Source organism: Tripterygium wilfordii, chromosome 15 (assembly GCF_013401445.1).
Source record: "Tripterygium wilfordii isolate XIE 37 chromosome 15, ASM1340144v1, whole genome shotgun sequence".
NCBI lineage: Eukaryota > Viridiplantae > Streptophyta > Magnoliopsida > Celastrales > Celastraceae > Tripterygium > Tripterygium wilfordii.
In genome coordinates this window covers 12,315,006-12,332,833 of record NC_052246.1, presented here as the reverse complement: position 1 = coordinate 12,332,833, position 17,828 = coordinate 12,315,006, and the positions used below count along the sequence as shown (strand labels likewise).

General features: G+C 36.4%; 1 protein-coding gene across 1 annotated transcript; it reads right to left on the bottom strand.

The window, feature by feature from the left end:
- Positions 1–991: 991 nt before the first annotated feature.
- LOC119980025 (Fanconi anemia group D2 protein homolog) lies at positions 992–15,968 on the bottom strand. The gene is given in 33 exon segments (XM_038822671.1): positions 992–1,371; positions 1,511–1,779; positions 2,310–2,430; positions 2,516–2,572; positions 2,661–2,716; positions 2,795–2,855; positions 2,981–3,115; positions 3,223–3,255; positions 3,335–3,424; positions 4,047–4,142; positions 4,269–4,498; positions 4,591–4,771; positions 4,984–5,117; positions 5,201–5,408; positions 5,482–5,517; positions 6,608–6,993; positions 6,996–7,078; positions 8,359–8,462; positions 8,558–8,653; positions 10,973–11,051; positions 11,123–11,185; positions 11,277–11,355; positions 11,453–11,547; positions 11,645–11,787; positions 12,166–12,273; positions 12,363–12,464; positions 12,562–12,608; positions 12,701–12,830; positions 12,924–13,055; positions 13,164–13,376; positions 13,455–13,709; positions 14,235–14,685; positions 15,519–15,968. Coding segments are annotated over 32 exon segments (4,503 nt in total). The 5' UTR covers positions 15,866–15,968; the 3' UTR covers positions 992–1,371; positions 1,511–1,627.
- Positions 15,969–17,828: the final 1,860 nt, after the last annotated feature.

Below are 17,828 nucleotides of genomic sequence, written 5' to 3'. Positions count from 1 at the left end.
TGGTAACCACCAAGCCATCCCGATGAAAATTTACCATCAACGGGCTTGAACTTGTTTGTTTTGGGCCATTGTACAGGTAAAGATTCGTTTTGAGATTTCAAAGCCTCAATTTTATGTCCCCATTTTAATTCTCAATCCATGTAGCATGTGTTAGACACTTGGACACATTGATTATGAACAATTACATCCAAGAAAAAAATAGAATAATGCTGACCTCCAAAATATGACCCTCATTTCCCCCAATCAAAATTAAGTGTTGGATGTTAAGTAGTAGTACCTACATGAATTTATAATCATTGGCTATTTAACATACCATATAAATTTAGTGGCAAAATGGGGGTCATATTTTGGAAATATGTAGCATTGTCTTTTTAAACCAAGAACAAACATGACTCTCTATATTGCAATAAGCAATACTTGCATCCTTCCATTGAAGCTGTTTTATAGAATCTGAACCAAAGCGATTCAATAGTAAGAACTAAGAACAATCATGTCTCAATCGTATCAATCCCACCCCCCCCCCCCCCCCCCCCCCCCCCCCCCCCAAAAAAAGGAAATAAAATCAGTTGGCTTTGCTTTAACTTTTAACCAAAAACAGATACCGAGATGATTAGGTATCCTGATTCTCAACGCTAAAAAAGAAAATTGTATCTAATTATCTTCCAAAATTGAGGAAAACTGAAAAGTGTAAGGAAGATTGCCAATGCAGATGGCAAATATTATATCAAAACAAAATGTTTGATGCTCATGGGATAGGGTGTCAATACAGAGAGCTGCTATATGAATGATATATTTAAATCTGTCATCGACCACCAAGTTAAAGCTATACCATTCAAGAATAAATATCTAGCTGTGGCCCAGTCATCAGGATACGAGCCAATTTCTGCATTCATCAAACTAATTTCTTGCAACATTCTGCTCGTATCCTGATAACAAACACAAAACTTTCATGATTGAAATATTTAACATTAAATAAAACTAAGACAGCGCCTACTACAATTACCTAATCATATTTTATCAATCACCACTCACCAGCAGATCCATAGCCAAATAGCATCATGGATAAAATTCAGCCTAATTTGTAAACAGCTCGAGACAATTAATTGATGCCTTAAGCATCTATCAGACTCTGGCATCAAAAAATATTGTGTGGGAGCTTTCAACGACCCATCGTTATCTTCTACAATCCCCTATTGATAGCTATTTTAACTGAAAACTTGATTTCTGATTAGAAAACAGATTCTAATGTCGAAATTTGGTACCAGACATTTTTGATAGTACTAAGCAGTATATGTATTTTATGTTTCCATCTCAGACAAAAGGCATGTAGATTTCTCTTCTGGTCACAAGATGCAGTTTCTTTGCTTCATCCTGAAAATGATCACTAGCAGCAGGTAACAATATTGAAACACCAAATTTAATGAAGGACGGTCCACAACTTTGGCAGGGAACTTTTCTTTTCTTCATTTTGTTCTTGCTTTCAAAAAAAGAAAAGGAAAAACAAACATACCTCAGTTTCTCAGCGAAAACGGCAACCAAAAGACAACTAACTTCGTTATGGCTTCAGTCAGCAGAATAGAAGCTTGAATAGAAAAGAAAACCCATTATTGTTCTCGCTCACTCCCTTTCATTCCATCTCACCGTCCTCACTAGCAACACTAACAGGTTGATCCTCATCAACTCCTTCAACCGGCTCTTCACCAGGATCGTCATTTTGATCATCCACATATGCCTGAGAGCTAACCACTTGCCCCATTAAATCTTTGTGTTTTAAATTTCCTGTCAAAAAACACGAGATACACAGTTGATTTAAAGCTGGGCAAATAACCAATTGTCGCATAGAGATGGCACAAGAGAATAACTGGAAAACAATGAAATATTGATGAAAAGAAGTCGGAATCAAGAGAAAAATGGGTTTCCTCAACAGCACCCCAGAAATGGATATATAATACTTTCAAGTGAAAAAAAAATTGAATTGAATTTGGAAGATCCAATTGATTTTTAAGTATTCAGGTGACCAAATTTTAAACATGACAGCATTCTTACTAAATTTTCTCCTTCACGGTATATTTTGAACTAAAATTTCCACATGCAATAGGAATGTTTTAAATCCACATCACAAAAGCAGCATGGCCTAGACATAACTAGATGCTCAATTAATCAAATCTATCTGCTTATTCCAAACCGAAGTTATTACATACTGTTTGGCAGGGTTATAATACAAGGTAATATAACTGAAATATAAATGTCAACACACAGACACAGGGTTTGACTCCACAAGGAACCCATTAATTTATTACGTTACATACCCATCCAGAAAGAGCATCCACTTGATGTTGTATGTAGAAGAGCCTTGACACGGAACAAACAGCGTTCCAGAGATCTCTTTGTCACAGGAATCTTGCTAGTGATTACCATTTGTTTCAAACCCTTCCAAAAGAATAAATGAATTACTATCATCATGAACGTGAAGAATGCTTAGTGTTGAATATAAATTTAAGTATGGAAAACTAACCTTTGCTCCAGAACACAGGGTCTGAATTGTTCTTGTGGCCTTCTGAAGCTCTTGCACCTAGTTTATCATAAAAGTCACAAGTGGGAGTCTTATTTCATGCATCATGTCTATGGATGGTTAACCATGCTAAGAGTTCCGATCTTACCAATTGAATAACAGATTCGTTGTGTGTTTGAAAGTGGGCCTCTAAGAATTCGAAAACTGCAGGAATTTTTAAATTTATTTTCCAGGCAACCATGAATCAGCAGCCATGAAAAATCAAAGGTGTTATGCGTGTACCTTTGAGAAAGGAATCAACAAATTTTCCACCATACTTGACAGCAATCGCATGCACAGTTACCTGTAGCACCAATAATCATGAAGGTTTTCAAGACCAACAAGCCTTGTGGAATAAAAGAGCATTCGATAAAAAAATGTTTTTCACTCGACAAGGATGAGGAGATTTTTGCACCACTGTTTTGTTACCTTGTCATGAGTCCTACACATGTTAACTAGTGACACCGCAACATTCACAGACTTCTGTAATTTGATTAAATGCCTTTCAACAATTTCAGGTTGGTCACCAGCTCTGGGTTTCTTGAATAGAACAATTTCCTTAACCTAAACATAAGAGAGGCACGAATAAGGAAGTAAATTCTTTTTGCCAAGTGGATCTTTACTAGCTTTCTCATAATTTGGAAGAAGCACAAAATTGAATTGCTCCTCACCGATTTGTTAATGACAATAAGGTCCACTTCATGCTGCAACATTGCAAATATTGAGATCAATAAGCAATTATGGTAGACGTAATTAGGATAGCAAAAGTCAGATACGCCTTACCAGTACCCTATACCATGCAAAAAACGTTGCAGAACATAGGGTGGGGAAACCATGATCATCATCTTCTACCATTGTTGAGCATAAAGAAACCTAAAAAAAAAAAATTGGAGGGGAACATGGAATCCAACATATTAGTTTAACTTCTCAATATACTATTGGACAAACTGTCCAAGCTTAAAGTCAGTCTATCCATTGTTACAAATCTAGATATTAATACAATGTTCACTCATATTCACATTTTCAACTCCCTTGTTCATGACAATGATATCAGTTCTTTTTTCCTGTATCCAATGTTTAGCAATCATGTAGCTGTCAGCTAAGACTCTATTTTGTACTGAGTGTCAGTGTCCAACATGAATACACCGGGACACGTTAAAAATACATCTGGGATATGTTAATTAGAGTGTTCGATTGTTTTTTTATTTTTTAAAATTCCCAACATGTTAGTGATAGGCTGGGACACGTTTTAGACATGCTATTTTGATTCTTTTATTTTATAATATAACTTATATTCCAAAATAGGTTATTATAGTATTGTCTATTGGTAAAGTTATACAGACGATGAAGACTCGAAGTTAAAACAGACTCACGAAGGAGAAAATGACAAGTTGACTAATGGCTAGTAATAGTACATTAATGATAAAAGTCATAACTCGTATTAATGTCACCCATCTACCCTAGGCAAGAACTAATATTGAACACGCAAATGCACCTGGGGCAAAATAGAGCAAGAAAGCTCTTCCAGCAAATCAGTTGTAGAATCACTATTTTCCAAGAAAATCCGCCATATCTTTTGAACCGTTTCTCCCTGCAAATGAAAGAAAGTTCACAAACCATCCACGCAGGCATACTGAAGCATCAAAATTTTCCAAGTGACAAAAAAAGGAATAACAAAACATAAAATTTAAAAAAAAAAAGAAAAGAGTGGTCTCACTTTGTTCTTCCAACCATTTTCCAGATTCTCATTACCCCAGTTATGCCTTAGAAGTTTCTGAGCAGAAACTCCTAGCAGTTTGCGCAGGGTGGGTAGGACCCCCTGGATATTAGTAGAGTGTTTATGTTTTCTATCTCCCTCCAACTTATTGATGAATCTCTGGACTGAGGTTAGAAGTGACTCTAGAGTAAGGAGAAATTCTGATGCCAGCAAAAAGGAGAATGAACAAGCTGCAGGAGCAGATAAAATTAGGAAATTCCAAACAATAAGAAAAAAGTTTTCAAAACAGAACAACAGTAGGCAATGGGATAAAATAACGTACCAATGTCCAAGACATAATCTATAAATGAGCATGCACTGATATATAAATAATCCATTGTCCCAGCCAAAGGAAATGGTTGTATGCCAGCAAAATCACTCTTTGATAATTCAATAGCCTGGAAGGCCTGAAGCAAATCTGACAGGACTGATTCATCTTTCTGAATATCAGCAAGGTTTAGCATCTATATATCCAAGACAAAAAGAAAAGGTTTTAGAAATATGAAAAATGAAAATTTTAGTATTGGACAATCATATACTTGGAGTAAATTGCTGGTTGGGCAGAGGGGCAGTAGCCGCAGTACACGTACTGACATACAGTAAAAAAACAACATTCTATCTCACCCACCAGCTCACACATACAAGCAGGATCACAGACAAAGTTAAAAATATTAACCTTGCTGAAGCAATGAAGAACTTCTTTAAATACCAAAGTGGAAACTGAGCATTGTGAAAGCATAAGGTCGGGTATATGTGGGTTCCCTGCAGAAGGAGACTGAACTTTCCAATGATCATGACTATTTCCATTGCCTGCAAGTATTTTTCTAAGAGTCAATATAAAGTAGAAGTATTTTCCAGTGTTTACCAAACCAAACTGAATGCTATTATCTTACCTAGTTTCATAATAGATATAGCATTCTCAAAATGTCTCTTAAGATTTGGAAATAATGGCCTAATTGTACTCAAGAATTCATCTACATTCATCATGGTGAAACCTGCAGCAGAAGCATTTGAGCATCTATCCAATAATTGTTTACTCGAAGGAGTGAGGTAATCCAGCTTGTACTGAAGATCGCGCAAGAGGTACAGGTACATAGGTAACTGGCACAAGAAATAACAAGTTTTCATTTACCCATAAAAAGATGGAAATAATCCGCATAAAGTATTACCATACCTCTGCAGCAGGGTCGGAGCAACAAGACTCTTCATTCTTCATTACAAAAAAAAAAAACACAATAAACTTTCCACAAGTGAATATGTGATATTAAAAGCAGTAAACTTCAAAGCAACAAAAGTATCATATTCAGATATATCCCATATACAAGAGCCAGATGCCCTCACTTTTCAAACACTTACAAGGTAGTTTAGGAGAAATTGTCATATTAGATAAGGATCAATTGCAATTTGCAAAGTCGGTGAAAGAAATTCTGCAGGGGAAATTATAGTTACACACCATGATCGCAACCTTATGCACAACCAAACAGTTCTCAGACCTAGAAGGGCACTCCCGAGTCAATAGAGCCAAAATAATAAACAACTTACACCCGCATTCTCAACATTTTCAACTGCTTGACCAAGCCAAGCTTAACCATATTTGGGCTTGAACTTCTTTAAAACATCAATTCCCAAGCCTGTTTGATACCATTGTTCCTAAGAATGTTCTAATATAGGATTTCAACTTTAATGCTGGTGGAATCATGTGGGATGTCACTTTTATTCGACATAACATGAATTCGAAGTTGGAGACAATTGACAACTTTGAAAGTTGGATATATCTTACAAAGTTATGCTATTCAGGCCTCACGGCCTCAGCCAAGTTCAAACAATTAATTGATGGTGACCCAGTGCTTCAGTAATTTTGTATGAAGTGCAGCTCTCAAGAGTCTTAGTAGTGGTTACACTAGCACTACGAAAAACAAGACTTTATGAATGCACCCCTAAATGATGCTACTATTATTTTTCAAAACTAACTTAGAAAGCAGGCAAATGTAGGTCATATATAATCCCTAAGGAAATAATAACAATCAATGCATCGAATTGTACATCATATGAAATTATTCAGTTCATTTAAATGGAAACCAACCCAGTTATCTTCCATGTTATTTTACGAGTTTTGTAAGAAGTACAAAAGAAAGTAGAGTTATAAGCAAACAGATTTTAAAAACCTTAGACTTCACTACTCAGACTAGCAAATAAACATAACATAGTTCATTGAAATGCTATGTAAGCACACAAAGGCACAAACATTCATAAATTACTTTAGAAATTTAGATTTAAGAGCAACAATTCATAGATCATACCTTGGAAAATGCCAAAAGGGAAAAACAATGAACCAGAAGAGGCCTGAACTTGATTCTCTGTGCTTCTAAAGCCTTGTCAACACTAGTTATTTGTATTAATACTGATTCATTAGTGTCACAGGAACGTTCATCTTCTGAATCAGATTTTTGAACCTTTGAAGAAGACTCCTCCTTTGGGACCTCTTGGCTAGTTGCAGCCCCTGCTTTCCTCAACACATCAAAAATTGTTGGCTGCCTGAGTTTTCCATTAGTTTCTGAACTCATCGATGCCTTCAAGCTCTTTTTCTGTTTCCTCTGGCCGTTCGAAGAGTTACCATTAGGTGTTTTCTTATGCTCAATCTTCCTGTCCATATGTGCCATATGGCCGGCATGCTGTAAGGGTAAGATCCAGAATGCTCCACATGAAGATGAAGCTCAGGCAGGGATATAGGAGAGGATTTCATGAAATTGTTTAACAAGCTTTCAAGAAATCTGCATTATTAAATCCTTCCCATCAGGTACAATTATCAAAACATTGGACATATTTTTAAGGTCCAATTCAAAGATACATAACGCATATTATTAAAGGCGGTTACAATATCATTATATTTTGAATTGCTACTTAAGCCTCATCATTGAATTCTAAGGCAGCAAAATCTTCATCAAGTTGCATCATAACACTTACTTGCCCGCTGTTCTAAGCAATTATAGCTAATTATTCATCCAACTATAAAAAATAAAAAAAAGATAACAATTTAAAAGATAGATAGAGGCTTTTCTTCAAAGTAGAACATAGGAATAGCAAAGACAATTGTGCACAACTGAGACTTCATAGGCAATGCACTGTGCAAGGAAAACATTACAAATACAACCTAGAGTTCCATCCAAATCTCTAAATGGGAAAAAAAAAAAAAAAAAAAAAACACCTAAGCTGCAGTTCCTATCAAGCTAATATCTAAGGTGCCTATCCAAATAGTCAAGAATTGCTCCCTAAACCTGCTACTCCTTCATCCCTTCTATGCACTACAGCCACATCCAGGTATTGAAACTCAGAAGTCAAGGGAAGAATGAGAATGAAGGAAATGATAGAGCTTGAGGAAGTGAGTCATAAGAAGCTTAGGTTGATAAGAATGTGTCTGTGAAGTACCAGCCTACAATGAGACTTGCAAGAGGGATCTATTATCATACCGATGCAACAAAGTCAGTGGCAGATGTGATGGCAAAAAGGTTTAATAGCAACATATTTCACTCAACTGTTGCAAGAGGAATCGATATATATACACCCACTCTCATATATGCCCCATTTGAGTTTAGTTACATTGTGTGGACAAGACAGTAGTTCTGTAGATATGGCATCCTATCTGCAAGGTAATAGTTTCAATACACTGAAAGAAAACTAAGGCTGGAGAGTTCTCAAACCCACCATAAATTCGTCCGTCTTTCAAATTTTATCTACAATCAAAAGTATTGATGGTTATAGTTCTGGCCATCCAATTTCAGCCTCTACATAAGTAAATTAAGATGATTTGTATGCTAGTGGAGCAGTTAAATGTGTGTTAGAGTGTGTTGTGTAATATGCATTTCTAGAATCAAAAAATGTTTTTCAACCTTTGCTTGATGGCCAAGCTATCATTTCCTTACTCCTAGAGACCAGAACAATGCATAAGAGTATAAGACAGGGCAGACGATTAATTCTATTTTAAACGTGTAGGAAGAAACATATAATATCAATACGTATAACTTCTTTAAAAAATCGAAGTTTTAGAGCATACATTAGGTTCCTCAATCGCTTCAATAGTTTACAAATAATATCTTCTTTCGTAGCCTGACTTGTGCACTGAAATCTTCCAACAACTTGTGTACAGAAGGCATTAAGCTACATGTGGCAGAGAAGAAGTGTGAAATCACTCTTAAAATACAAAACCAGTTCAACTACGAATTTAGAAAAAGTGTCAAATTAAACAACTTTACCAGTTCCCTTATCCAGTTTGCTGCATAATATAAAGAGAGGTTTGCAATATGTTACTGAATTCCGGTGAGCGACTGCCAACCAGCTGTCGAGAAGTACTGGTATACCACAAGTCAAATGAATGAATGTCAACGGCTTAAGTCGATAGAGATCAAAGAACCGATCCCATGGACCAACAGAAATTTTCAAGGATCACGACCATTAACAAAAGGTTGTTGGGGCCTGTATATCTTGTTCCTGAAAGTGCTTGCAAAAGAGACAAGGAAAAACAAAAAAAGGAAACAAGAAAGCATTTTCCTGTTGTGCCAATGCATATGCAAGGTAGTCAAATTCTAATCTTTCGAGCAATGTATCAAGGTTTTTTTTTAAACATTTCCATGCAAATATAGGTTTTTGCAGGAAAACTCAAGTTTACTCTATAAGTTCTCATTTCAAAACTAAAGAATATTCAGTCCAATATGTCCTTGCTTAGATCGTTTTGAGTATAGCGGCGAACATATTGGCATAATGATGACTAAGAGGAAAGGAAAAGAAAAGAAAAAAAAAACCGACAAGCAGCGGCTTAAATAACTCTTCGTTTTCACAAAGGGAATAGGTAAATAAGCTAAAACCATAGACACATAGAAGTTAAAAGAAGCAGGAATATTATGCAACTCCCTTCTACTTTTATTAACCATGCCCATACAAGACAAAAGGTCCATTGACCTGCAATAATAATCAGTCCTTTAAAAAAAGGAGTCAAGATAAAAGGAACAAAAGAAAAAAGGGGATCCAAAAGAGGAAAAAAAAAGTAAAAGAAGAGAGAGAGAGAGAGAGAGAAATCAAAACAAAATTAAAATTGTTCATAAAATGCCAAGGAGTAGAAGAGGTTTGAAAAGTTTAGGATAAAATATAAGATATACAACTAGAAACCATCAAAAACAAACTTCAGCCAATACTTAAAGTTCTCCAATAAGTAGTGTTCCAGTCCCCCAGCCAGAAATGGCTTGCTTTCAACAACATCATCATCATCTTGTCCCAAACATTTTACAATCAAGTAAGTATAAGAATCCATACAAGAAATCAATTTGAATTCCATTTGTTCCTTCGTAAATCTATAATCTCTGCTAATCCTACATAGCCCGTATCCTTTCTTATTACTTATTCAATCCACGTCTCTTCTTTGGTCCCCCTCTGTCTTTTTACCATGTCTAACTTTAAACTCTCATTTCTTCTCAATACCACACCATGGATATGCTATCTCTATGTTCAACAAGCCCATACCAACTTAAATGGTTTTCTTGCATCTTATCTTCAATCAACACTTTTCCCTTAGGTCTATTCTAATATTCTTGTATCTTATGATTGAATAGCAGAAATGCTACTTAATAGTAGAAACTCAGAGAGACAAGACAGAGAAGGGACTATCCTCCGTTGTGTTTCCATGCATCCGTGAATAAATTTTAGCTCATTATACGATGTCCTCTTGATTTCTATTGATGACATGGAATCCCTCCGACTCCGAGTAGGGGACACATTGAACTCATATGTCATAGCAACTACCACTACACTGACTTAAACCAGAGTCCACAACAAGTGAGATTCAAACCCAGGGCCTCTGATTGAATTATTTTGACAACATGGAATCTTTCCCAGTTAGGGCCACACTGAACCACTTCAAACCCCTGACCTCCAGTTACAGATTGGCCCCAGAGGTACCGTGTCTCTCCATTGGGCTTTCCCTTCTGGTAGTAGCAAGCAGGACCATATTGTAATATTATACCATAAATTGCTCTACTTGCATTAGACGCTACTTAATTTTGTTTGAAAAGTGTGCTTTTGGTGCAACAATAGATTTTGCATTTTTTTCTTCATTAAGTGAGATGTTCTCACATGCAATTATAGGCTACGCTTTTTTTCTCCATAAGTATACCTGATTCAGCCAGAAGGGAAAAAAGACAACAAAAAACCGAGCAATTATGAGCACCATGAGCTCTGGAAAAAAAAAAAAAAAAGCTCATTCAAAATGACAAAAACCAAAAGGAATGCCTCAAACTCGAGCGCCATTGTATTTTCTTAGAGTACTGAGATTATTTGTCCAGCAATTCCAACCTTACTCAAAAAGAGTAAAGGATAAGAAAAGTGATCACAAGCTGTGATAAGAAAAGATTCATTAAGTGGATACTATTCCAGTATTTAACAGCACAGGAATATGATACAAAAGTAAATAACAGATTGGCAATGATAACAAAGCACTTTTTCTACTCTTACCTTAGATGAAGGAAGGAGTAAAGGGCATCCAAGAAGTGCGTCAAATTCAGTTAGAGATCCTTGATTCATTGAGTGGATACTATTCTAGGTATTTAACAGCACAGAACTATGACATAAAAGTAAATAACAGATTGGCAACGATAACAAAGCACTTTGCCTACTCTAACCTTAGATGAAGGAAGGAGTAAAGGGCATCCAAGAAGTGCGTCAATTCCAGTTAGAGATCCTTGATTGATCAACCTCAACCTAGAATTTGAAAGGACAAAAAATTCCAGATATTAGTTTCATGACTTGTATTTATTTGGTTTCCAAAGGACTATGCACTTACAGCAGATAGTAGACAAAAGTGTGAGGGAAGAATTTGTAAGGATGAAACAGACCTACACAGAGCAGCATTTTCAACTTTAGCAATCAAACATTTAGATAAGGTTAAAATGCAAAATACATTTGAAAGCAGTGCAAAACATTTACTCCAAGGAAGACGAAACCAGTGGCAAAATGTTCAAATAGATAGGAGATATGTCGCCATCCAGATTCATCCACAGTTCCCCTACAGATAGAGTACAATCAATGTCACACAAACCCAAACAAAAATAATATCATGACACTACAAGCACATACTGCCTCAAGGCCCTCAACAACCTCACCTTCTAAACCACCATATGAGTCCTTCAAAGGCGATAGCACACCTTCAACATCACATAGAAACATAGATTCAAACTCTCCAACATGTTTGACGATCCTACAAAATGGAGGCACGATTATTTTCAAGGAGAATTAGTTAACCAATTATTTCTAATTGGCCTATAAGTTGACATCTTAGACAGGTTGTCAAGTACCAATCTAGTATAGTGGGCTGAAGGGTTTTACTGTCCAGCATTGCAGTCAATTCATCATAAAAAAGAATCAATGGCAAGCAGAGCTGTTTACAAGAGTCCAAAGACGTTTGCAAGAGTTCCAAAGCTTCCTCACAGTTCGATTTCTGCAGGAGGGATAATGTTCAGCAATGGTGTGTATACATCCCAGAATATGGAATCATCTGTTACACCTCAAGAAAATTCTACATGATTTAACATCTACCATTTTGGAATGGAATATGATTTAATAAATTTTTCCGTAGAACGACATGTCTCAGTACTACATAACATAATATCAGAGGTTCAAAAATGATACCAATAATTCAAGAAAAAGTTTAAAATGATGAGGCCTAGAGAAGTTCAAGAAAACAGTAGTTCAAGAGGTCAAGCTTCTTCATCCCCCTGGAACAATCAGAAAAGAAGGAAGGGGGGTGTGTGGATGGAATTAACCATTAAATACCAAAAATTGCAGTATCTTGAGCTGTTGCAGTACTGAGTCACACCTGAGAAGAAGACAAAGAGGTGACATTATTTGGATGCCCAAGACAAGATACTATCTTTAGAGTTCCAATAAGCCCCATCTTCTTGTACTTCATATCTGGATGTCCTACCTGCCAACTTGAGATAAGTCAATCAATTTGATAAAGAAAAAAAATATCTAATGCAGTCACTCCAAATTACTGACTCTTTTTTATTTGACCTGCTTTCGTACTGTCATCAAAAGTTCATTTGCAATCGAAGCACCAAAACAATCTACACCAAATCGAGCCAACAGCAAGAGACTGCTAAACACCTCATACACCTCCCAATTAGAAAATTGAGAAAGAAGTGCATACCATATTTTTAGTTTTTACTCACCATGCTGATAGCAAACAAATATAAAAATATTGGAAACCTGCCTTATGAAGATTTTCAAAGCTAAATCCTTCCAAGTAATCTAAAACACCTAAGAGATAGAAGACAAAACCCATCAGAAAAAACCTTTTATCAAAAACTGACCAAACAAAAAGCATGCGAAAGAAGAATGGTTAAATTTACCATTTATGTGAGATGAAAGAGGAATCATTTCCTGTGCATACTTGGAGGCCAGTAAAGCTATTGTATCCAAAGAAGAACTCACTTCAGAATTGACACCAGAACCAACATGAGCTACTAGTGCACCAAGAACCTAGATAAAAACTTGAAGTCAGGTTTCTGCATTACATATTTACATGTGCATCGATCATCAACCATTGTAAAATAATCCAGCTGGGTTGCTTACTTCTTGTCTTGAATAGGAATCAGAAAACTCTTCAAATAGGCAAGTATATATGTGAGTGCCAAATCCCCTCACTTTTGGTTCTTTGCATGTCAACAAGTACTCGGATAAAGAAAGAAACGCGGGAAAATAATCCTAACAAAAAACCAATGAAACGCTCAGCAACTTAAACTAAAATGTGATGCTTAATTGCAATTGGAGATTCATTCAATTATTTTTACGTATAATGATTTCTGCAGATACCTGAACCAAATCCTTGTTCCCACGAATGCAATGGTCGAACAAAACTTCCTCAATACAATCTTCAACAATTTTCTTCTTCAAAATCTTTTCAATGCTCTTTTGCAGGGACTCCCCATTCATGTGTATGAGAATAAGCAGCCATATGTCTATGACTTTATGATCCTGAGGCTTTTCAAGATCATTTATTTCTTTCAAAATCTCCTGGCAAAGTATCTGCAGGCAATATTAACTTTGGAGGTTATATAAAGTAAAATGGTGCATCATTCCAAAAAATTGGAAGAAAGAATTTACATTCTTAAAACGAAGACTTGACCTCAAGGCATCAAGAATAGATGCCTCTGCACTGTTAACAAGCGACTTGCCCTTCAGTTTATTATGCTGCATTGCACGAGAATTTGATACTCCAACAAATTTGGTCTGCTGCCTGATCTGTGAGATTATTCTTCGAACATTTACTGGGGTAGCTGATAGCAACAAAAATCTAAGCAAATATGGCATGTCCTCCACATTGATTGTTCTAATGCATGACAGTGCTATTGTGATGACCTTCAAAACGAAGAAAGCTGATCTTAGCTCTCCATTCAGTTGTCAAAAAAATCTAAAAAAGAAAACATCTGGTGACTTTATATCAGTAAAGGCGGATTTCAGCTTTTTCCTAAAGAGTTATGATATGCCCAGCGAAAGAGGTTTAGTATCCCTAGTCTTGAAAATAAATTCAAAGAAATAAAGCATTACATATCTTAACTGAAGATAGACAGGTATTCCTTTCATTCCAGTGAAATGATGAAAAAAAAGAATGAAACAAAAAAAAAAAGCCTTACTCTAGAAGTTTTTCATGTTTGAAGACCGAGGAAACATAATTCTCCAAAAAATAAAGTCTGCTACACCTATCTAATCAGCTAGCTTAGCCGAAGTATATCTTTCGCCTTTTATGTTCTTAAAAAAGAGAGTAAATGATTCACTTCTTAGCACTTTAATAATATTTAAGGTATAAAAAATTCATTATTCTACTATTTCAACCAAATTTTTTTTCCATGCACATAAATGGAAATTTGGAATTGGAAGACAAACCTGATCTTGCAACTCCTCATCCAGGTTCAGGTTCACAAAAGCATCAAGTACAGGTACAGTGATAGCTGAATCCTCTTGAAGCATCTGTTCAAGAGAATCAACCACAGTCTTATTGTTTTGATCTCCAATTATCTCCGGCATGGACCCAATGACCTCTTTCTTTAAGCGCAAAGGGCAAATAGAAAGGATTTGCATCAAATTATCAGCAAAAGCTCTAGGATCGACAATGAAATCAAGCCATCTAAACTGATTAATGATAAGCCTCGCCACATCATCCTCAAGCGACAATGTGGTTCCACAATGTTCCTGGTCCATGTCAAAATATTCTAGAAGCTTCTCAAGAAGCATGCTCTGGAGGTCTAGCTGAATAGATGGGATGAGCAAGAGATGTCGGACTAAGCTTTCAGTCCCAGCTGATCCAAAACCATCACGATTCAAGGGGGCAAGAACCCTGATAATGTGTTAAATCAGGACATGTAAAATTCAAAGTAAAAAAAATCTTATCAAACAGTTTATTGATGCCATCAAGTTAACAAAAAAGTAGTACAAGTGAGGAAGAAGTACCATGCACTTTTTCATTATCTAGAAGCCACGTTGAAAAGGAAATGGGAACAGCCCCATCATGCTATGATCAAACCTACTACAGAAGTTACGATTTCAAGAAGAGGGGCGTTTGACCATGGAAAAGAATGACAAGGGCATTAGGTTTTCAACAATTTAAACCTTGAAGAAACAACCTTCCTTTCACCACAGCGTGTAATTTTCTAACAAATGGTGTCGTCCTTTCCTCTTCATTTTTTCACCAATCAATGAAACATTAGGTCTCATTATACATAAATTCCATTTCCTTTGCACTTTAGTATTACTCGCAGAAAAACCGCAACCCCAACCTATATGCATATTGCATGTCAACTTCTACTGCCAAAATACGTAATAGAAAGTCACCCGCTAGTAATTATACTAACTATCTATTTTAGCATGTTGTGCCCAAAGTCTTCCCTCGAAATCAAAGGCCATAAGATAAACGTTAGTTATTGCTTCCTTGTGAAGAAAATTAGAAAACAAGCACAATTCTCGAAGTGCAAACCCAGGTTCTTCTTCGTTTTCGATTTTGAAAAAAAAAAAAGCGCCGTTAAGGTTTTGTTTTTAGTCATCTGGCTTCTAATTTCCAGAAACAATTATTAGCAGAGACCAAAAATCAGAATATTAAGACCACACAAGGGACTACAATTAGTAAGGTTAAAACCCTAACATTCAAGTGAACACAAGTAAGGTAAAATTGACCTGCGAAGGTTCATAGGAGACTGGATAAAAGACGAGAATCCAGAGATGAAACTGGAGCGAACAGCGGAGGCATTATCAGAAGACGAGAAAATCCGATGGAGATGTGCACGGAACTTGTGACGATCGGCGGGGAGGCAGGGTGGACCCGAGGGGTTGTTCAACGTGCAACCAGCATCGGCGAGAATCGAAACCAATTCTTCCACACTCGACCGGGTTTCCACGGCAACGTTTTGCCTCAACTGTGGCGGTATAGTAACGGTGGATTTGGGGACTTTGGGAGAAGCCACAGGAGGTTCGAAAACGGAGCGCCTCTTCCGAGACGGCAGTTGCTGGTGAAGAAAAACCATCCGTTACCGCGTCGCCCCTTTTCTTGCTTTCCCTGCTTGATTTGGGAGAGAGCGAACCAGAAAGGTGTAAGAGCGCCAAAGTTTTCCTTTCCCTCTAATACCCCGTTTGAGTTCGGACTAATTTGGGAATGTTGGGACCTATTTATAATATTCATTGCTGCCAACGGTCGAAAAATAATATTTCCTTCAACGGGCATATTTCAGTGAATGTTTCCTTAGGTTAACGATCTTAAGTCATTCACGACAACTCTTGAGATGAGCAACTGTGCCGCACATTTCTCGGCTAGGGTCACCGGATGGAGCCGGACGTTTAAATTTTAAAAATAAAAAAAAATATTAACATAAAAAATAATGTTAAAAATGCATACCATAATTATATGATCATCATAAGAAAAACTCTATAAAATTAGAAAATCGAGTTCACATAATATGGAACAATACACTCAATATATATATAAACACAATTTCAATTCATAAATTAACAATATATAATAAATAATTTAAAATTCAAAAATAATCCAATTTTATCAACACGGTTCAACTATTTTTATAAAAAAATCACCTGGTTTGATCGATTTTTTCCAAATCATTTGCATATCTAGTCTTTTGATAGAATCACGCCGACTTATTAGTTTTAAGATTCTTCCAACTGACACGGTCCGATTTTAATAACACTGACTTGAGAGTTGGCCATAATTTCTCGACTATGCCACAGAATCATATTGTTCCTCAATGCCATGGCTAGTAAATTTTGGGCCCAACAAGTAATCTTGCTAATGATGGGAAAAAAAATTCACAAAAATGAAAAATGGATCAGAGTTTAGAGAGATTGGACAGAAACGCTCAACTGTAGCACGACTGACTCTGAAACGAGAAGTTAGACCCTAAGCTGCTACTGAGGTGACGAAAATCGATTTTCTTGTCAATAATGGGAATAAAATCAACAAGTAACCTTATTTCTGTAATAACGACAAGAGAAACAGAGAATCACCAGTAGTTTAGATGACACTCATGTGTGTGATATCTCATAAGGTCTCATCGGCTTAGTTTCATGAATACAGAAACTATAGCATAGGAGAGAAAAGCGGCACTGTTCCTCGATCTGACAAGAAAAGCAACAAATCTAAATAGACAAACTCTCCCGAGACAAAAAGTTCTTGCATAAACTATGCTATGCTATAGAAACCCAACAACACAGAAAAATTTCAGATTACATGACCAGAAGGGAGACAATCTGCTGCAGATATGCTTCATTTGCATTTTGGCTTTCATGATTCCGGAGATCATGCAAAGATAAACACAAATATACCAGATAGGTAGAAACAATTAAACAAGGAGATCGATGCTCAATATCATACCATAGGGAAAAAAAATCAACACAAGAGACAAACAAATAACTAAAGCAAACAATTACATCAAAAGCTTTCAGTTTTATGGGATATTATGAAGATGAAGGAATTGACGAGTCCCTAGATCTATTTCTCCTTCGCAATATGTGGCCAAAAACGTGGATAGTCAATTTGTAATTCTGGAAGAAAGAAAGCAAAGCTGAGATGTCAATCCATAGTCTTTACAAATTCACCATCCACGGCGTCTGGCCACAGTTTGCGTTGCATGCTTAATGCCTAACATGTGAATATAATCAGAACATGGTGGATTTGAGGAGATTACTGGATGCTTCTTATAGATGCAGGAAGTGAGCTCAATTTCACTTACTTTGACAGATTCATAGCTGGCCCAGATGCTTTAATGCTTTCTTGGATTCTTCATTTCTAGAGTCACTCTCAACATTAGTTGAGATATCCAGTAGAGTTCAAAGAAGTTTTTTGTTTTCTACAATGGCTTCTGACATGGGACGGCAACAAAGCATGAAGAAACCAAACACAACAAAAGCAAAAGCATACAAAATTAGCAGGCTTCTTTTCTTTTCTTTTTTTTCATTTTCTTGACAAGTAAATTGGAA